Source organism: Danio rerio, chromosome 4 (assembly GCF_052040795.2).
Source record: "Danio rerio strain M-AB ecotype USA chromosome 4, GRCz13ab, whole genome shotgun sequence".
In the NCBI taxonomy this organism is placed as follows: domain Eukaryota; kingdom Metazoa; phylum Chordata; class Actinopteri; order Cypriniformes; family Danionidae; genus Danio; species Danio rerio.
The window spans coordinates 7,312,513-7,336,381 of record NC_141024.2 but is presented as its reverse complement, the minus strand read 5'-3'; the positions used below and the strand labels follow the sequence as shown (position 1 = coordinate 7,336,381).

Sequence of the window (23,869 nt, the reverse complement as noted above, 5' to 3'; positions counted from 1 at the left end):
GCGGTCCTGAGGGAACACTGTTACCCAGAAGACTGTCAATCTGCACTTTGTACACATCCTGTGGCAGAAATGATGAAGTGAAACACAGACAGACCCTTTCTTTTCCACATAATTCTCTCTCACTCACACACACACACACACACAGAAACAGAAGGGCTTTCGGACCCAGCCGGGACTCAAAGCAGCGACCTTCTTGCTGTGAGACGACATTGCTAACCACTGAACCACCGTGTGGCCCTTTTTCTTACCATTAGACTCTAAATGTTATAATATCACATCAGAAGTATGTGTACTCTCTTTTAATATGCATTCAGTGTCAAACATTTCATGCAGAGCGATTCTCTGTTGACCGCAGGTGTGTGTGTGTATTTGTGAATCTGGACAGCTGTGTGATTAAATCCACAGTCTGGACAGTGAGCCGCAGGACAGTCCGAACAAGCTCCAGTCAGAAGCCAAAACAAGAGAAATAATTAGCTGTAAAACGAGGCATGTAAGCAAGCGGGGAGACGAGTGATGGATCAGCAGCACATTATTATTCTCCTTCAAAAGTCAAGAACAACTCCAATCAATGAAAAACACAACGTGAGCCAATGACACCAGCAGCTGCTCAGAGCGTTACTGTCTGCAATTAACCAGTAGATGAGATCAACATAAACACACACACACACATATATGTGCATGTGCACACAGAGACACACATGCATTCATGCAGACACAGTCAGACAAGAAGACAGAGAGAAACACACACACGAACAGACAAAAAGACATACATACACAGACAGACAGACAGACAGACAGACAGACAGATCGGGCAGACAGGATGAAGGGGCAGACAGAAAGAAGGAGCAGACAGGACGAACGGGCAGACAGAATGAAAAGGCAGACAGGATGAAGGGGCAGACAGAATGAAAAGGCAGACAGGATGAAGGGGCAGACAGGACGAACAGGCAAACAAGACCAACGGGTAGACAGACCAACGAGCAGTCAGATGAACAGGCAGGCGGGCAGACAAACAGGCGGGCGGGCAGATGAACAGGCAGGCAGAAAAACGGGCGGGCAGAGGAGCGGGCGGGAAGACAGACCAACAGGCAGACAGACATACCAACGGGCAGGCAGACAAATGGGCGGGTAGGCAGGCAGACAGACAGACAGACAGGCAGACAGACAAGCAGACAGAAAGACTGGCAGGCAGACAGGCAGACAGACAGGCAGACAAGCAGATACAAATGGAGAAAACACAAAACTACACACACACGCACACAAACACACACACACACACACACACACACAGAAAAAAAGCCAGAGAGTCGCACACAAACAGACTGACAAACAGACAGACAGGCAGACAGACAGACAGACAGACACAGACACAGACAAACAAACAAAAACACACAAAGATACAGACACACAGACACAAACACACGGAAAGACAAAAAGACAGACACACAGACAAAAAGGCAGACAAACACACACTGACAGACAGAGAGAGAGACAAACACACACACACACACACACACACACACACACACACACACACACACACACACACACACACACACACACAAACTCTCTCTCTCTCAGCCTCCAGTGCAGGTGTGTGTTTGGCTGATGAACAGTTTATTTGTTGTTCATCTGTCTGCACTGGTCAGGAACAAACACAGGAGGAAGCTGCACATGTAATGAGGTTATGATTGAAGAGCACATCCTGGCGCCGGATACAAAGAGCTGAGTTCATAATAACGCTCCAAAAAAAGCTGCTCTTGAAAGAATCTTTAAAAAAAGATGCAGTAATAAAGAGTAATGATGTAAAAAAAAATCAGCTTTGAAAGTGCAACTTCTGCCCACTATTCAAGACAGATTAGCTGACAGGAGTAACACCCGGTGTGGTCTTCTGGTGCTGTAGCCCATCCGCCTCAAGGTTGGACCTCGGTTCAAGACCTTGGTTGCCAGCTGGAACCAGTCTGGCCATTCTCCTTTGACCTCTGGCATCAACAAGGCATTTGCACCCACAGAACTGCCTCTCACTGGATATTTTCTCTTTTTTGGACCATTCTCTGTAAACCCTAGAGATGGTTGTGCGTGAAAATCCCAGTAGATCAGCAGTTTCTGAAATACTCAGACCAGCCTGTCTGGCACCAACAACCCTGCCACATTCAAAGTCACCTAAACCCCCCTTATTCTCAAATCTGATGCTTGGTTTGAACTGCAGCAGATCATCTTAACCATGTCTACATGCCTAAATGCATTGAGTAGCTGCCATGTGATTGGCTGATTAGAAATTTGTGTTAACAAGCAGTTGGCCAGGTGTACCCAATAAAGTGGCCGGTGAGTTTAAACACATATCATTTAACCATTTACCTCAGTGGTCGGTTCTCTCGACTGTCGTAGATGAAGAAGAAAACCTCCAGTTCTTCGCCCAGGTTCGAGCTCATCAGACTCTTGAGATGGACAAACAGGTGATGTGTGCTGACCGGAGCCGGGGTTTCCTTCTTCCGGTGCCGATGCTCCATCTGTCCAATCAAACACACACGGATTATTACATATTACGGAAAAAAAAAAATTATTCATGGTGCATGTAAATCTACAGTTGGATGCAAAATGATTATGATTAATCCTTTTGAAATATTTACTACATTAAATATTCATGCATTCTTGATTGTTAGTGGTTTACCTTGTTGGGAAGAGGCAAAACGTGTCATTTTTACTGTTGATCATCAGTTGAAAGTATTAAATCTTTAGATAGGGCTGTGCAAAAAAAAAGTTTTCTTGTTTTTAAAGAGAGTAAATATAAAACATATGCATATAAATACATGGAGTAAAACAGCAAATTATAGACCATTTCAATTTGGTTATGCCATTGGCCCTTGAACATTTCCTGCTTGTCATCAAACTATTTCATAATGTAACAAGAGTCAATTCAATCATGATTCAATGCTAAAACAGCTATCATAGCATTATCAATACTGTATGTGGCTCTTTTTGGATTTTCAGAAGCTATAAAAATATGCTGGGACCATTGTTTTTGTTTACATTCTTTAAAATGGTCTATGGCAGTGGTTCTCAAACTGTGGTGCGATACAAGGGCTTACTTCTAGTGGAATCAAATATGTTATATGTACATGCCACATATATTTAAAAATGTATAAAAAATGAATTATATATGCATATGATGACATATAGCTAGGGCCACACGGAATCTGCACATGCAGAATTCAGCAGATTTTTAGTCCATCATTGAGTCTATTTATTTACTTGTGTAAATGTGGGTAAATTTATATTTATTCAGTTTTTATATTAATTCCAGTAACATTTTTAACTAATATGAAAATATTCATATGATTTATTTACACTGCAGTTTATAAAGTAATATGTTCTGTTTTTTCGTAGATATATTATATGAGAGACTTGCATTGTTTACCAAATAAAGTGGATCTAATTGGATTTTCATTGTAAACATTAAATGTTAATAATGTTTTATTATTTTTTTTCATATATTAAGGTTTTAGTTATGATACTCCTAAATTCATTCCGCATAAATCCGCAGATTTTTAACACAATTCTGCACAGTTATAGCAAAAAAGGTCTGCAGATTTTGTCCTACATATAGCCTATATTTCCAGGTGTTGATACTTTACATTTAAGTACAGGTGTTGTTTTTTTTGTTTTGTTTTTTACTTTAAGAACAGTTTAACTTTTAAAAGCACGTTTTAATTTAAATGTTGACATTTTTTGTCTTTTTTGTATTTTTTTTATTTATTTATTTTACATGTAAGCACAGTACAGGGTTAAAGTTCAAACTATTTAAAATGTTTTAAGTGGCTGACAATAATATTATTAATCTGCCTCATTTTTTAATTGTACAGAGCTGCAGCTGCTTTACTGGGCCTACTACACTACTGTATTTCCATGGTGGTACTTTTATTTTTGAGGTGGTACTTGATAAAAAAAAGTTTGAGAACGACTGGTCTATAGTGTGCATGCATAAATACACGATGTTTACTATGTTCTGAGAGCTAAGTAGCTTATTTGGATTTTTTTTTTTTTTGCTGACATTTCAAGGTAAATGTTTAAAAGTCTCTCTCTTATTAAAGCCAGAAACAAAGCTGTTTTTGCACTGCAACTGATGATCAACAGCAAAAATGACAAATTTACGTATTCCCGACAGGGAAAACCACCAACAATCAATGCATGATTATAAGGTGTCATGGCTTTGCAATTAAAAAATGTCATTAGTCAAATGGGGCAAAACAGCCCCCAACATAACCAAAGGGTGGTCAGTTTACCCAGAGTGTATTGTTGAAGCATTGTTCAAAGCATTAGCTCAAAATAAGTGTCAAAATAAGATTTGTCACAAAAAAAAACAACCCATTTGCTGAAACACTGAGAAAATTGCAGCCAAAAAAAGACTCAAAATCACCCCCAGAGTGGATGAAAACATCCCCAACAGCGCACAAAGGTTAAAAAGCACCAGGCAATGACCTCAAAATGGAGAAAACTGCAGGTTTTTCTCCACTTTAGATCTCCACTGGTGAACGCATCAGAAATGCATTGGATTTTGTCCTGAATTCCAGCAGCTCTGTGTTCACAGCACGACTTCTTTACAGCCGGCCAAATCGAATTTGTTTCAGTTAATATGCTCTTTTCTTTGCAATGACACCACAGAGCAATGTCAAACTCGCACACACACACAGACAAATGCACGCGCACAATCATATATATCACTGCACACAAGCTCATCTGAAGTGCACATCGGCTCTGTTGTTGTGCAACAAACACACTTCTCTCCAGAGAGCGTCTATTGGATCTATTGAAGCGCATGTGTCTGTGTTTGAGGACAGCGAGGTGTGAACAGGCGAGATGTGAAATATGAAAAGGCCAACGGGGGCACAGCATATGTGACACTGTGTATGTGTGTTTGTGTGTGTGTGTGTGCTCATGAGGACAGTGAAAAGCACTACTGAACACTTTCATTTGAAAAACATATTATAATGCATCACATTTCAATTACACTGATGGCATGTAGCCTTTTCTCAGTGTTTCTCAGTAAATTAGTGCCGAGTTTTGCAAGCAATTACTGAAGTAAAAAGGCAGCTATTATGACTAGTGTGCTATTTATGTAGGCTATAATTTTACCCACACATTCTTGTGATAAAGATAAGGAGGAGCAAGGGATATGTATAAGAAGAGCTTTAGCTTTGAAACGCATAAGCTAGAGTAATAATACATGAGTTAAGTATTACATTTGGCTTTGAAGTATAAGATCTGTTCTATCAGGACATTTAGGGCCCAATCATACACCCGTCACAATGCGGCGCAAGGTGCAAGGCGCAATTGTTGTTTGCTAGTTTCAGCTCGGCGCATGGGTCATTTTGACATTTTGCATCACGCTGTTTGAATAGCAAATGCGTTTGCGCTTATGTGTGCGCCCATAGGCAGTCTGGTCTAAAAAAGGAGGTGTGTTAAGGCGCATTGCTGGAGCATTGCTATTTTGAGCAACTAAAATACACTGTTCAATAGAATAGACTAATTGTGCGCCTCGCTTAAACATTGCTTAATACACACAGGATTTACAGCAATACGCAAATATCTTTACAAATGAAAGAGAATATTTTAATAAGAATTAAAATATTACAAAAATAATACATTTCTAGCCTACATAAATATAAAAACCACCTTCTCCATGCCTTCTTCATCTAGGGGGACTTTTTCAGTTTATTCATGACAATTTGCTTTTGTATAATGTTAATATTATTAGCTGTATTATGTATTATATTCATAATAATATTTGTTTTATTAAAAACAAGCTTAGATTTGTCCACCTGTCAGGTTTTAGACCACATGGGGCACAGCATGTGTATTTGGATATAACTCAGTTTTTTGAACACCCTACGTTATAACTGTTCATTTATTTGTTTGCTGGAAATTAGAACTGAATTTAGAAAAAGTTTTAAACAAATTGTTGCGCTTAACAAACAAAATTAATTATGTATAGGCTAATAGATGTCTGCGTACAACACGTTTCCCCATCCACGAGAGTGAAAGTGAAAGTAAAGAATGAGGAGGCTCATCTCTCACTCTTGCCTGCAGATGCTCTGTTTAACTGTTTTCTCTATAGACGCAACTGACTCTTATGGGAATGGGAGATGAGACTCTGATCGGTTTATTCTCAAAACACACCTATAACTTATTAATAGAATAAGCTCAACCCTGTTAGACCATGCGTCACAGCGCAAAGCAGATTTTTCTGTACTTAAAATAGAAAAAGTTAATTCTGACACGCTTTTAATGCTTTTGCGCCCTGCGCTTTGGACTTTTGCACCTGAATCGTCAAAAAAGAGCCCCTAGTGTTGTTTTATTAATAACTTGAGCTGTTTTCATCGTTTATATTTTCCATTTTCAGAAAATAGATTTAGTTTTATATCAATATATAAGAAAAAAGAAAAATGCTCAAAACATTACCTAAAAACCTAGGCAAAGTTTTAATATTTTTTTTTCCTTTTTTTGTCATTTCTATTTTATTTTTAAATTGTATTGTTTTTTTTTCTGTTTTTTTTTCAAACTAAATAAAAAGACTCATTTTCTTGAAATAAAATGTTGATTTGTTTTATTAAAAAAAAGTTTTATTTTCATAGTTTTTTACTTAACCATAATAATTCTGAATTAATTAACTTTAAAAAAATGATGCCTTTAGCAATAAAATAATGGTATATACATGATTAAACCTTTGATTTGTCTCCACAAATTAAATTGCAACTGATAGTAGGACGATTTATGAGTAAAAACTTAAATATTGCTCTTACTCTTGAAAGTACAGACAAAAGAAACCGAAAAGAAACTGTTCCTGGCTGCTTTTGAGAAATTATATTAACTGAAACTGAAATAGCAGAGGTTTAAATGGGAATGAATAGGCTAAAAAGATAAAGCGCTGGAATTTGCTAAAGACTTTATTCTGCGTTTGGCAGGCCAGATCAGATCACAGAAGGTTCTAGACTTCTTAAGCCCCTTACTTTCACATAAATAACTGTAAACAAAGACAACCTGTGCTCTGAACAAGAAAATATGGGGCAATAAATACCATGAACTTCCAACCAGACCAAATACAGAAGCTGTAAAGAGAAATTAATTAAATAAAAAACTCAGGGGAAAGTGAAGCAAACACAAATAATGTTTTAATAGATAATAAAATAATAAAAATAATGCTATGCCACTTCATAAGTTCTGCTTTGACCATGTCAATGTATATATAACTTTTTCAAACTTTTATAATGATAGATTTTCCACCATCAACACTAATAAAACAGTATAGAAATACAAAGATTACACAAATACATTAAAAACATTATAAAATAAAACAATTACTTGTTTACTTTAGTTTAGTTTAATATTCTTTAACAATTAGAAATACAAAATGCTAAATCTTTAAGTAAAAAAGCAAAAGTAATAAAAATGGCCACCAAAAAAAAGTGTTTAATTAAAATCCATGTGCTTTGAAGTGTCAAATGGACAAAATATACAACATATATTCTTGATATATGCTCCCCATAATATCAACTAACCATAATATTGTCAGTTGCCAGGATAGTCCAATATATATCATGCCATCCTAATTAAGGCTGGTTTTCCAACTTTAGATCTCCCGGTTTCTTTCACACAAACCTTTGGTGACGAGAGATTCCTTCCTAGTTACTGTGTGTGGTGAGACTGTGTGGCCTGATTCACTTCCACACGATTCATCACAGCGAATGTGTCACAGGTAATGAGCTCCGTAAACACACAGCAAACACTGCAACTCAATCACAGCCAAACTAGCACAAAACAACCCAGATAGATCAATAACAGTCACCCAAAACCTCCTTTCCCAGCTTCAACTTTCTTATCTTCTCTACAGTGGCTACCCATTAAACCCTTCATAGGGCACTCATTCAAAAAACCCTGAAGTGTTACTGGAGGTTACTACAAGACTTTAATGACATAAATTTGCATTTCTGACTTAAGTGACACTTTATTTTGATGATTCCTTTGTTAAATTTAAGTTACATTGCATCTGCATGCAAACTAATTCTTATTAGATTATGAGTAGACTGTTGGGGTTAGGGTTAGTGTAAGTTGACATGTCTGTTGAAGGAGCAGAATCAACAGATATTAAGCAGACGGTCTACTAATACTCAAATGGACCATCAAAACAAAGTGTTCCCCTGACTTATTTATGACTTATATTATAAAAATATATATTTGTAATCAGATAGTAAGGTTATTATATATGGTTTTTCAGTAAATACAGGGTTAAGCTGTTCTGTAGATGATAAAAAAAGCTACTTCCCCACATAAGTTTAAATGGCTTAGCTCCTGTGTACTTAACTAACTTATCGTTACACTAATAAATCAGACCGTTAAAGGAGAGGATAGAAAAACCAACAAATAAAGCAGAGCATTTTTACACTTTACTTTAAAGCTCAGATAGTCATATCATATCCTTTTTTATATCATATTTATCAGGGTTCACCACAATGGAATGAACCACCAATTACTCTGGCATATGCTTCATGCAGAGAATGCCCTTTCAACCGCATGGTATACAGTACACTCTCAGTAATAAAGGTACGCAAGCTGTCATTGGGGAGGTACCTTTTCAAAAGGTTCATATTTGTACCTAAAAGGTCTACAAAGCTCTTGTACCTTTATTTCTGAGAGTGTACTGTATTCATATATGAAACTCAATACACCAATATATATATATAAATATAAAAATAAAACAACAACACCTCACCCTACCAAGACAGCATATCTTGTCATAAAACTTTCATAAAAATGATTGTCATTAGGCATATATATATATATATATATATATATATATATATATATATATATATATATATATATATATAAATAAATAAATATATATATATATATATATATATATATATATATATATATATATATATATATATATATAAAAATAAATAAATAAATATATATATATATATATATATATATATATATAAATATACAAATAAATAAATATATATATAATTTTTTATTTATTTATTTATTTTTTGATAATTTTTTAGTGTAACAAAACTAAAATTAAATATTAATGAATACTGAATACTTGGTCAAAGAATAGTAAAACATTAATATTTGAAGACATTTTAACAACAAATTCAATTTGTAACACTGTAGTCAAGGAAAAATATAATAAAAACATTATCAAATTAATTACAATTATTTATTTTTTGGAAAACTTTTTTAGTGTAACAAAACTGACATTAAATATTAATGAATATTCAGTCAAAGAATTGTATAACATCATTAATATTTAATGATATTTTAATGACAAATTTAATTTGTAACACTGTAGTCAAGGAAAAATATAATAAAAATATTATGAAATTAATTACAATTATACTGACAAGCAGGAAAAGTCATCACATTGTGCTAAAAAAAATAGCAAAATATAATGTATAAAATTGATAAAGTCCATGATATTTGTGAATGGACAGATAAACTACATAAATCTGATAAATACTAACTAAATCATCAAGAGAGAAACAAAAGTATCTGATATTCCATAACATAGACTAAATTCAATGTATAGAATAGATCTTATAATATTCCATGACCAACTCCTATTTATGAAGTAGAAACATGCTTCGTTTCTGTAAGGCTCATTTGAAATGATGTGCATCACAAAATAGCACTACACAAATAAATTGAATCGCATTGAACTGATGGCAAAAGCATGTGTGCATGCGCAATATAAACCCCAGACAGGCTGCAGCAACAGAGTCCCATCTGCCAGCGGAAGGTTATTACATTACATTACACTGTACAGGACACTTCAGGTCACGTTCAGCTCCGTATAACTCAATTATATCACAGCAGAGAGACTCCCCGCTGTCAACAAACCCTCTGGCCAGCAAGCAAACTTCAACATCCATGACCACTGTAATTTTCGGCAGCGTATCTTGTCAGTGAGGTTGAGAATTACTGTCATTTTCCCCATGGGGCCTGTTACTGGAGATGACGGGAGGCTTTTATCGCGAGCCTCTCGCGTTTAATGGAAAGGATAAACCGAGGGAGAAATGTTTCATGCAAAAAACAGACGTACCAGACGGTAGAGTTCGGTGACGCTGATGTCATCGGGATCCACCATGCTGAACTCTCTCCTGGGTACCAGATCCAAACCCAGCTGCCTGAGAAAGCACAGAAACGCATGATAGCATCAATTGACAGTGTTTGATATGCTGCACAAGACAAATGAATGTAGAATTTAAATAAATAAATGTATTTATTTACGTTTTAATGCTATATCAGCAACATTGGCTATATACATGGCAAAACAGATATTAAAAATACAATATACATAACATGCAATCATATTGGTGTCTTAATAAACAGTCCCTGTACAAAAAAAACAACAACATACAAACGTGATTTGCTATGTCTACATTCGTCCCATCCCATTTGCCATTTCACACTAATATACAGTTTCAAAGCAGGTTTAACATCAGACATCGGAATTTACATTCTGCATGCTCTTTCCAATGAATCCCATACATAAATGCCAAGTAACTCTTATGTCAAGTGGATTTTGAGATAGAAGTCACAAATAGACACCTAGGGCCCATTTTATCCTAATAGATTTTATGTAATGAAAATAATGTATTATTTAATAAATTATGTAATGATCTTATGTAATGAAAATGAAGCTTAGAGCTATATGTCAAGCTATTTTGTTTATTTATTAATTAACGCCTTACAAGTAGCGATGGCTACATTAATGCCAAAATCAACAGTCTAAACACTACTTACAATATTTTTTTTCTTGAAAAACTGACATTTGAAATACATATCGGTGACGCAGTGGCGCAGTAGGTAGTGCTGTCGCCTCACAGCAAGAAAGTCGCTGGTTCGAGCCTCGGCTGGGTCAGAGTTTGCATGTTCTCCCTGCGTTCGCGTGGGTTTCCTCCGGGTGCTCCGGTTTCCCCCACAGTCCAAAGACATGCGGTACAGGTGAATTGGGTAGGCTAAATTGTTCGTAGTGTATGAATGTGAATGAGTGTGTCGGGATGTTTCCCAGAGATGGGTTGCGGCTGGAAGGGCATCCGTTGCATAAAAAAGTGCTGAAAAAGTTGGCGGTTCATTCCGCTGTGGTGACCCCGGATTAATAAAAGGACTAAGCTGAAAAAAAATGAATGAATGAATGAAATATCTACATATAAAAAGTGACATGTTTAAATGTACTTTGCATTAAATATATATATTGTGCATGCACAATTACAGACTGTTTTATATATAATATCCATTCTGAATAGAAACATTATCAATGTCAATTGTCATAAAATAATAGTTATTACAGTAAAATACACTGAAAAAAACTAATCAGACATGATTCCTTGGATTTACTAAATTTTTTCCGTTAAGTGGTTGTAAACTATTTATTTGTGTTGAATTTAAACAAATTAAGTTGAACATTATTAAATTTAATTTGTTTGTTTAAATTCAACATAAATGAATTGTTTGCAACAGTTCTGCATGCAAAACTTTTTTCAGTGTATGTTTCATATGTTTCATATGTATAACATTACTGCTTAAAATATAAACTGGTTTCCTCTTGCAAAAAAAACTAAGATGATTCATGAATATTCTTTCTTTCTTTCTTTCTTTCTTTTGCATTAATCTCATTATTAAATCTGATTACTTTAATAACTAAACTTTTATTTAAAACAGAATAATGATTTCCTAGATCAGCGGTGCCCAAACTTTTTCTTATAAAGAGCGAAAAAACAAACTTGATTGAGGGCTGTGGGCTTTACTTAAATATACCAAACCGTATTACATAAAATTTGAAATGGGTAATTCTTTGCTAATATTTTAAAATAACTTTAAAACATATTAAATAATGATGCAGTATTATTGTTTATGTTTTATAATGAACTTATTAAAGTAAAAACTTAAGCAAAGCCATTCGTAACACAACAGCATTCAATGCTGAATACACAAGTCGAGCTGCTCCTGCCTTTGCTCACCAATGTCTTGTGCATTTTCCTCTATCTGTCAACTGTCAGTATTTACATTAAAAAGGCCTAATCACTTACAACATTGAATTGAAACTATAATTTTTTTGTAGTTCCTCATTTATACAAAGAAACTAAAGGTTACATTAAATCTGAAATGACGATCTCTGTCAAAGGCATTAACCCCAACAAACTGCCCATGATTCTCCCTCTCTCTTCAGATGGGGTGGTGGGCCAAACCAAGGGTTTCCATGGGCAACTCTGTCCTAGATCATTCAATGTACATTATCTAGGAGATATTCCTATTAAAAATTAATAAAGGAGGATAGATATCTATTTAAAATATTAATGGCAACAAGTAAAAAAAGCTATAAGCTGGAAATGATATAAAGAAGACCCATCAACTAAAGATGAATGGCTCAAAATAAAAGCAGAAGTGGAGCAAATAGAATAACTGACACATGCACTTTGATTAAATAAAGAGATCTTTAAAAAGAAATGGAGTAAATGGTCTCTCTCCACAACAACAATATAATTACCCATAATTTATCATTGACATAATTCTATAGGTTATGCAGTATTGCGGGAATATTTTTGGCAACCGTTTAATTTATGTTTATTCTATATATTTACTTTCTTAAGACGGTTAATTTTAATAATGGATATGGAGTGGATGTATTTTTATGGATACACGTATGTACATATTTATATATATTTTTATTACTATTATTATTATTTTTTGTTTGTTTGCTTTGCTCCCACTGGTTATATCTTCCTATAAATCTATAAAAAGTGTGTATATATATATATATATATATATATATATATACACAAAGCAAACAATAATAATAATAATAATAATAATAATTATAATTATATATATATATATATATATATATATATATATATATATATATATATATATATATATATATATATATATATATATATATATTATTATTATTATTATTATTATTATTATTATTATATATATATATATATATTATAATTAAAAATTTTAAACTACAGAAAGTACTTCAGGTAATGTGAAATGTGATGTCAATCTTAGGGAAATTAAGACTCGATTGTCACAAAAACACACTTTACAATAGCACGTTTTTAAAACAGGACTTCTATTTTCCCAAGTATCAAAATATAATCAGAACATGTTACTATCACATATTGATCACTACTCACTCGTTTCCCCAGTCCAGACGGGCCGTGATGTGCTGTTTGACGTCCCGCATGCGGTCATGAGTCAAGTGTCCAACCAGCACCTGCCGCCTGAGGTCCAAAATCTCATTCATCACGTGCCACAGTCTATTAAACAAATCCCCTTCGTTCTTCTAGAGAAGTAAACAACAGTGAAGCAAAAGTAAAATTAAGATGCAGACAGTCACACTTTAAGATTCCATTACTTAATTTTAGCTAATTTACTCATTTATTGTCATATCGCAGGATGTGCAATATTGAGTTGGGATTTACTATCTGATTGATGATTGCATAATAGATGGCTGTATTATTGTATATAATGACATAAGACATCTCTACCACTGTTTTGTCATTACCATTAATAAATGTGTATATATAAATATATAATAAACTGGGATTATAGTTTAGCAGCAGCCATGGCTCAGAGCTTTTTAAATATAACCATAATGAAGTGGAAGTTCATCCTTTGTCTGTGTTTTTGAGGCCTGTGAATGTGTGAGCATTCAAGGATATGTTAAAGCAATCTGGTACAAGAAACTGTACCATTTGTAACTTTGATAAAACATTTTATTTTATTATTTATTTATACATTAAAGACGATTTGATTGATCAGTTTCAGTACCTGAACACTGTTTGACTGAAAACCCTAAAACATTGTTGCTTGTAATTTGTGTAGTACTTTTAGGCATGATTTATAATGTGGTCAAACTGTATTCACATCGTAATATAATGGCAGAGAAACAAAATATCTCAATGTCAAATTTGTCCAACATTGCGCAACCCTTCTTGTATCACTTTTATGCACGATTTACTCCCCATCACAATCATATTCAGGGTATATGCAGGAACACTAAAGAGAATTTCAATACCTTTGTAAGACTTTTTAAAGAACTTCTCAGAATATTTTAAGACCTCATCGCCACTTCAAGTTCTAATCAGTATCAAACCTTTAACTTAAATAACAGTTGTTTATAAAAGTTGTAGTGGTTTAAAAAAATATATCAATGGAGCACAACTATGCAACAGAACTCAAATAAGCACGAAAGAAACAAAGCTTGAAAGAATTAATTGCGCGATTGTTTTCAGCATCAGGCTTCAGGAACTGTTTAACCTCGTCTTTCTCCAACCAGGAGTACGCAAACTTGCATTGTCCCGTTTTGCCGTCTGATTCGCTCAATGGTTTCACTACATGTGAAGAGCGCCACATCACCTTCCTGCGTTTGTCACAAATTACAAGACCTGGACGGAGAAGCTTGGCCGGACGCGCCCTGGCCCGAACCAATCACGTGGATCGAGCACGTCGTCGTTAATATAAGGAGGAAAATACATTTATTTATGCTTTTTTGGAGTCAAACACTTTGAACAATACTTGAACAAAAATTAAGACTCAAGTTAAAATTAATTAAGACTTTTTAATAAATGTTAATACTTTGTAATACCCCGCAGACACCCTGATACTGAATTAATGAACTCTTTCCAAATAGATCTACTAAAGCCATCTGGTGAATCTATATTCATCTCGCAATATAACAGCAGAAAAACTAAATATTGCAACGTCAGATTTTTCCAATATTGCTAAGTCCTTCTTTAACATCATCCATTAATCTTAGTTTAACATAATGCATTCATAAAATCTAAGGCACTTGTAAAAGTTTTTTAATGTGCTGTAAATAATCATTTACGGTAAAGCAAAACTAAGAAATACTGTAATAAATATATCCCTCACTCACTATTTGTTTGCATCATTGTAAAACATAACTGAAGTTGTTATAGCATTGCTTCATCACTGAAATATAATGACCAGGTGTAAAAATAATCCAATAATAGTTTCCCCTGCAAGCAACAACAGCTCATGTACAAATAATATATTCCGCCCAGCAGCGTCTGTGCATCCAGGAATCACGAAACCAGCGTCTGGCAGTGGGCGGATTCGCCAAAACAGTATTTACCACAAAGAGCTGCTTCCACATGGCGCCCCAGTCCCTCAAGGTGGACGTCATCTCCGTAATGACAGAGTCTTCGCTCGGCACCACCGTCTCGAACTGCCTGCGGGTCGAATGTGGGCGACACACAGCGTGAAAAGATATGAGATACACCTCGTCTGGTTCTGCGCTTGGCTTTACTGTTTGCTAATCAAAGGGAAAAAAGCAGATGTGGCTTCCTTCTGTTTGCCCATCGTTACATTCAGGTCGAGTTTTTACAGCTATCAGTGGACCAACAAGACATCAAATCATCTCCATGTGCCAACAAAAAAAATCATCTCCATAATGATGGGGAATGCAATAGGAAGCACATAAAAGTCTATATTTGAAAATGATGTAGGCGTTCAATGTGTAGGTGTGTTTATTCCTTCAGTAGAACATTAAATTGTGTGTTTTGGTGCTTCATTAAATGCAAGTTGGATGCTTTTTTATATAAATAAATAAATAAATAAATAAATAAATACACTGGCAAAGCAGAATTAGTCCCTGTGGCTCCTGACAGCACACTGAGATCTTATTAAAAGATTGTTTTGTGCACAAAACTGAACCTTATTTATGGCATAAACAGTAGAAGGTGTGGATTAAAGTTAAAAACAATGAAAATAAGTGTTTAGTTTCTTACACAGGCTGATTGATTAGGCTACAGAAGGCTTCAAAAGGTCAGGGGTACCCAAACTCGGTCCTGGAGGTCTGGTATCCTGCATATTTTAGTTCCACCCTGCTGAAAAATCCAGCTTAAACCAGCCTAGGCTGGTTGGCTGGTTTTAGCTGGTTGACCAGGCTGGTTTTAGAGGGGTTTTGGCCATTTCCAGGCTGGTTTCCAGCCATTTCCAGCCTGGTCTTAGCTGGTTAGGCTGGAAAATGACCAGCCAAATCCAGCTAAAACCAGCTTGACCAGCCTGGTTTAAGCTGGATATAGCTGGTTTTGGCTGGACTCCCAGCTTGGCTAGGCTGGTCAAGCTGGTTTTAGCTGGTCATCTCCCAGCCTGACCAGCTAAGACCAGGCTGGAAATGGCTGGAAACCAGCCTGGAAGTGGCCAAAACCTCTCTAAAACCAGCCTGGTCGACCAGCTAAAACCACCCAACCAGCCTAGGCTGGTTTAAGCTGGATTTTTCAGCAGGGCAACCACATTTAAACATACCTGAACCAGCTATTCAAGCTCTTTCTAGGTATACTAAGGCTGTTTCTCAATATGGGTTCTTCAGCGGTCTTGCGTTCTCAAGTAACATCATCATTATCCGTCAAAGTTCAGTTCCAAAATTCAGGACTGCAAGAACAGAGGATGTGTGAAAGTTCTGGGATGTGTTCCTGATATCAAGGATGCATCAATGCAGACTTGAGCTAAAAAAAAAAAAATTGCTCGAGTAGGCCCAGAAGTCATTGCGACTGAATATAGGAGGTGGGAAGTACAGCATTTCTTATAGACTTATTATTAAAGTAAAGAGATATAACTTCTTTGTCTCAGGAGTTTCCCTAAATGAAGCAGTGATGTAGACATTACCATGAAACTCTTAATAAAAGCATAAACACATTAAGGGTGTTCATTTGCTCAAATTCATATTTAAATTAGTTTTATTTATATTGTGCAATGTGTATTTGTAAGGTCTTTATGCATAGTATACAATGTGAAAAGGGGAAAAGCAATAAATCCTTACATGAATGCTGTAATGTTTAAATAACTTCCTGTAAACTAGGGAAGAACGCAGCATCTCATTTCTCACAGGACGCATTCTGTGTTCTCACGGCCTCCCGAGTTCGTTCCTCCGAGGTAACTTGGCAAGAACGGTCTCCACAAGAACCAGAGTCTGTTCTCAGCGTTCTTGGAATTGAGAAACAGCCTAAAACTTCCAGGCAATTGTGTTGAGGGAAGGTGGAGTTAAACCATGCAGGACACCAGCCCTCCAGGAGCGAGATTGGACACCCCTGGTAAACGTCGTTTTAACTCTCAAAGTACTGTTGATTTGTACAATTAAATGCCTTTTGTTGCATGTTTAAAACGCTAAAAATGTGCTGAATTAACTTAATTTTTATTTTTATTTTTTATTTTTAATTGTATTAAGTTCAATCGACTTAAATTTGTATTCTTAATCAGTTTGCATTAAAACAACATGAAGAAAATGTGGAACAATTTAGCATTTTTACAGTGTATTTTAATGAATCACCAAGAGCCACAATTTCAGCTAAAAATCTTTAATGCACTACTGAAAATTATCTTTATTTTTGGGATGAAATATCTCTTAAAAGTGGACGTAATGCAGAAACTATAGCAAACAGATGTGTATAATGTGCATGTTAGCTCTTTACACAGATAAGACACCTTTTATAAGATGCTTTAAAACTGCTTTTTGAGCTGCTTTGAAACTATAATTATCGTATTAAGCGCTATACAAATAAACTTGAACTGAATAAAATTGAATATGGTTGTTACTAAGGAGCATATAACTGCGAAACTCCGGTTTAATGTTTCCATGAAGGTCAATTTAATATGTAATACCTAAAAACAACTAAACTCACCCCTTATTCTTGATATGAGCATTCTTCAGGTGAATATAGCAGCATGGAAATATGCCCTAGAAAGACAGAAATTAAACATAAATGCATAAATAAATAAAAAAAGTGAATAATTCTACAGTTAATCAAGAATGTGGGAAAAATAGACAAACAAACAGACATAAATTGGCTTTGATCCGTGCATTTCTTCTCACTGCTGTTGCTGTGGTATTTCAGTGACTGAAAATAGCATCGGGCACAGACAGAAATGATAAAAGACAAAGAGACGCTTACTTACCTTGGCATTCGGGTTCTTGAGGACGAATCCTCTGTACCAACCTGAAAACACAAAACATTTCAGTGACTTTCATCTTTAAAGGCTTTCTTCAGCGAGCCATTTTTATAAAAGCCCTTTTCACGAGACATGATCTTAGTAATGTTGGAAACGCTCCTCCTAAAATGAGAACAAAAAGGACAAATGGATGTGCAAGGATTCACGAAAACAGCTCATTTTCAACATTTCGATATCACCAAACAAACTCTTTCAGGTGTCAGCTATTTGAGAGTCCAAAGGTGTGTTGTTCTTTTGCATATAGCCAAAGAACTGTCATCATTCTAAATGTATTACAAACTTATGAAAGTTTGTGCAAGAAGACAGGAATAAATGGCTCACTCAAGCGGTTTGGTATTCGAAAATGGTTATTTTGGTAGACCATAGGGATCCTGCAATACTCTATATAATATCAAAACATTAGCTAAAACCTTACACACAACTTTAAAACAAAACACATCTTGAGTTTTTTAGGACAACGTAATTGTTTTGTGTCCAATTCTCTTAACTATGTAAAGCATTTTTAACAGTGCAGAAGGTAATATCCAAATAAATGCATTATAGATGCGGCTTATGACCAACCACTGCATTTCTGAATACCTCACTCATGTATAAATCTCTCAAAATAACACTGATGAAACTTCAGCCCACTGCAAACCAACCCACAAACTGTGCTTTCTGGCAAACATCCGAGAATCACAGTTTGAACGTGTGAAAAACATGGGCAGCGTCAACCCATCATTACAGTAAACAGAGTAATAACAGCCGTCCGATATAGAAACATGACCTCTCACTTGATGAACAGCAGCAAGCCATGATTACCAAGTGTCACATTTACAGCTAAATAGTCACGCTCTCCTCTCTAGGTGTTCTCCAAAAAGGGCTTTTCTTCGCTCAAGAAAAACAGGAAGAGCGTGCAAGCCGAGCACAAAAGAAGTGCGTCTTCAAAGGGTGGAAACAGGAAATGAAGGAGCCAAGTGCGGGTCACAAAAAAAGACTGGTTTCAAATCCTCCCGCTTGAAGAACGAGTGAGGTGGTACAGGTGTCTGTGTCAGCAGTTTATCATCAAGCCGAAAATACAGGCCATCGCAGATCAGAATGACTTTCCACACAAGTTCATGTAGACTTAAGGTTATATCAGAATTCAGCCTTGTAGACAAACTTTACAACTCTTTCAATTATGCGATCCCTTTAATTAAAAGTTATGAATACGATTTCTGCACTGAGCCAAAAGTGGTTGATCATTAGTTGATCATTAAGTATTAATTATTAAATTAGTCAAATATCAAAACAATAGCTAGTTTATACAAGTATTATATGGTATTTATAATAGTTATATAGAGTTTATTGTTTCTAATATTGACCATATTAAGTTGCTGAACCTGCACACACTTCATAATTAATCTGGTTTTAAAAAGGAAGTCCTGCTGGTTAAGCTAGTCTAGAAGGCTGGTGGGAACTAAAACCCAATCATAATCCAAAACAGCATATGCCAGAGGCCAACTGTTGTCTTTTTAGTCCCATTTAGGGATGACAACTTAATTAAATGATCTAAAGTCAAGTAACTCCTGAAAAAACCACACACGAACTAAGATTAGTCAGATAATTAGCTTAAATGCCCTGTCTAAATTAACAGTTATTACAAGCATGATATTTGCATTTTCATACTGGTTGAGTTTGTGGACCATTTGCCAGCTTATAAGACTAACAGAGCAGCATTGTCCATTTAATCCAATGCAAGCTGGTTGAAACTGGTGTAAACACAAATATGGAGGTTTATAAGATTCAAGCAGGCAAATTTGGGACTTGTGGAGCTGTGCATCGATGCATTTGCTCTTCAGTGTTTGGACTTTCTGCAGTGCAAATTAAACCACACTGAACTGAACTCTGAAATCTGGACTGACACGGTTTCATTTGTAATTTACTAGAACTTCTATGTTAAGCTGCTTTGACACAATCTACATTGTAAAAGTGCTATAGAAATAACGATGAACTGAATCAGTGCTCGTGTATACCTTCACATTTCTCCAGGATCTGCACCGTATCACCAATCTCCAGAGGCAAGCCATGCTGAACCGTTCCTCGGAAACCGGCCAGCACTGAAACACACAAAAAAACAGCAATTGATAAGTAATAGCTCAGGGTTGACCTGGGTTCATATAACTGAAAGTAATAAAACCTTAAGTTTAACTTGATGTGTTCCCCAATATATTGGCCACCATATCGGTATGGGTTGATAAATTATATTTTTTATGTTAGTATTAGAAGTAAAATAATAAAATGAGGTCTCTGGCAATAAATGTGTTTATTTATAGATTTATTTGTTTATTTATTTATTATTTATTTAATAGATTTGCTAATTTATTGACTTGTTTATTTGGCAAGGACAGTGTATATTAATTAGCATTATCAAGCATAGTTAAGAAGCACTAAAATAGACATAGTTAAGTAGATCTTAATATAAAATGTATATAAAAATGTAATAAAAGTCATTTTAAGATTTGTATTTTATGATTTTTTTATCGGTTAACAGCTAATATATGTATGTATGTATATATATATATATATATATATATATATATATATATATATATATATATATATATATATATATATATAAAATATATATATATATATATATATATATATATAAAATATATATATATATATATATATATATATATATATATATATAAAATATATATATATATATATATATATATATATATATATATATATATATATATATATATATATATATATATATATATATATATATATATATATATATATATATATATTATTATTATTATTATTGTTGTTTTACCAGTTGTTTGAGAATAACAATAATAACAACTTACTTATATTAACTTTTATTTTACAACTACGGAATCGTGAGGAAATTGTGATCTTAATTTTAAGCAAAAAATATTTTGATTCTCATTTTAGCCAGAATCATGCAGCTCTATTTTCAACTCATACTAGAGAAATAGCAAAAAACAAAGGTTACAGACAGCCTTGTTATTAGTATTGACCAAAATTTCTCATTTCTAAATCTTCAGAATAAACATAAAAACATTCTCAATATAAACAAACAATGGATTTATTCAAGCAAACACAAAAGAGGCACTTCTACTCAGGCGCATTAGATAATCTGTGCACAGAAACTCATTTCTACAAACGGCCGTGACGCAAACCGGCACAATGCAAAGGCTGAATTCAAAGTGTGCACGAATCTAAAAGCCTGGTTTGCAGTGTTTTAGGGTCTAAAGTGCTTTCATATGCTCAAAGCCTAGCGTGACCTCCGCTTAAGCTCATAAGGGCAGGGTTGCCAGATTGGCTCTGAAGTTCATCGCTGTGGGAAGGTTTAATAAAACTGACGTGCCTCTCTTCTTTAAGCGCTCGATAGAGAGGCTCACCTGAGGAGACTGCCTTTGATGAGCATGTACACTAAAAGCCTTTGAAGTCAATGCTCCCTGAGCCGGGAAAAGGATAGGAATGGAGAAGAAATGAAGAATATGGAGACAAAAAAAAAAACGATGAGAGACACGACAAAAGAAAAGAAGAAGTGACAGACTGGACACTGAGAGAAACAGGACACGTCTTGTGCAATCGGCTCAAACAAACAGCCAGCTCTCATATCTATTATAATGATGTCATCATTGCCCAGTCCATTTAGAGGGGATTATGGGATAGGTTTGTTAAAGCAGGTTACCTCACCTGGCTGAAACCGCAAAGCAAGACATGATTTCTGGAGTGGATTTCACAGATTTTATGGGGCACAGGCCAATCTGGGATACTCACACAGAGACTCTGACCTAGTTGAGATGTTTTGTGTGCGTGTGTGATAAGAGTTTTAAAAGACGATAAAGGCCAGAGCCCAAAGAAACGCTCATGAATTTAGAAACAAATGATTCTTTACGAACGATTCCTTCAAATGATTCTTCAAGCTTTTCATTAAAACTTCATACAAGTCGATTCTTTTTGTGATATCTGAAGCATGGATGTTACTCTTTAACAAACCACAAAAAATACTGCAGTAATTTAGAGTAAGTTCTAGTATTTTTTTAAAATTATAGCATAGTAAAATACCTTTATGCTATCTGTCACTCAACATCTATAGTTATGTAAATAAATGACATAACATTGTAGATTTGAAACTATATATTACTATAGTTACAGTTAAGTATGCACAATTGTGTAATGTTATCAGTAATAAAATGAATAGTTACACTTTAAAAACCCACATTAAAAATACAATAATTTATAGTAAATACTATAGTGTTTTCTAATCATAATATAGTAAAATACTGTACAAATATACTATACTAATACTATATTACTATGGTCACACAACAACTATAGTAATTTAAATAAATGACCCAATATTGTAGATTTTTAACAATAGTAACATGCAGGTTTTTTACCATAGTAATTACAGTTAATTATGCATAATTATATGCAACTAAACCAAACCCACATTCTAACCATATAGCTAGTATATACACAATCTTATTAGATGTAAAATGAATAGCTACACTTTAAAAAACCCACATCAAAAATACTACAGCAATTTATAGTGGATACTGTAGTGTTTTCAAATCATAATATAGTAACATTCTGTACTAATACTATATTACTATGGTCACACAACAACTATAGTAATGTAATATAAATAAATGACCCAATATTGTAGATTTTTAACTATAGTAACATGCAGGATTTTTACCAAAGTAATTACAGTTAATTATGCATTACATGCAACTAAACCAAACTCACATTCTAACCATATAGCTAGTATATGCATAATGTTATTAGATGCAAAATGAATAGTGACACCTTAAAAACCCACAATAAAATACTACTGTAACTTATAGTAAATACTTGTGTTCGCTAATCATAATATAGTAAAATACTTGACTAATATACTATACTAATACTATATTACTATGGTCACACAACAACTATAGTAATATAAATAAATTACCCCATATTGTAGATTTTTAACTATAGTGACATGCAGTTTCATGCAAAAAAACAGGTGTTTTTTAATGTTAATAACATGTTGGTGAAATAAAGTTAAATAAGTGCCATCCAATCAATTCATGAACAAGCGACTCCTATGAGTGGATTCATTTTTGGTGCTATCAAAAATTAAAGTGCCGGTTCAGCAAATTCCCCAAATAATGACTCTTATCAATGATTCGATTCCACTTGGTGAATCAAAAACCTACAGAGGGACCATTGAATGCTAAAAGTTCCCAAAATAATCAATTCTTTAGTAAACCACATGCATAAAGTGCAGCCAGAGCGTTCAACTGATTCTGTTCAGCAGTTTATTCAAAGCGATTCCAAAGCAAATGACTCTTTTGAATCAAAAAGTTAACTAAGCAACAAGTGTATTCCAGTGTGGCTGTCTCTTTTTGTTAAATCCTTCTTGGTGAAATCAAAAACAAAGTGCAATCAGAACAATCCAGCCTATTCCCAAATGAATGACTCATATGAGTCAATTCTATTTAATGAATCAAAATCACACAGTTCAACTAAAGTACGTCAACAGTTCCCAAATGAATCACTTCGATGAATCAGTTCTGTTTAGTGAACAATTCCAAATGATTCCAAAAATAACGACTCCTATCTGTTGATTCTTTTCTTGCATGCACTGAAAAAATGATATATTGGATCTACTATTTTCAAGGAAGGTGATTGCAAACAGTTTATATGGGCTTAATTTAAACAAATTAAATATACTAATGTTTAACTTAATTTGTTTGTTTAAATCTAGCCCATATAAATAGTTTGCAACCACTTACCCTAAAAACAAACGAGTAAATCT

The 23,869-nt window shown here is 34.6% G+C and overlaps 1 protein-coding gene across 10 annotated transcripts in view; it reads right to left on the bottom strand.

The window, feature by feature from the left end:
* dock4b (dedicator of cytokinesis 4b) overlaps positions 1-23,869 on the bottom strand; it is a 158,497-nt gene that overhangs the window by 93,582 nt on the left and 41,046 nt on the right. For all 10 annotated transcript variants that reach the window (XM_087247539.2, XM_087247543.2, XM_087247540.2 and 7 more), the window contains 7 exon segments: positions 20,049-20,132; positions 18,001-18,041; positions 17,727-17,782; positions 15,179-15,275; positions 13,215-13,363; positions 10,109-10,193; positions 2,359-2,510 (listed from right to left, as the gene is read on the bottom strand). In XM_087247539.2, coding sequence (XP_087103665.2) covers positions 2,359-2,510; positions 10,109-10,193; positions 13,215-13,363; positions 15,179-15,275; positions 17,727-17,782; positions 18,001-18,041; positions 20,049-20,132 — 664 coding nt within the window.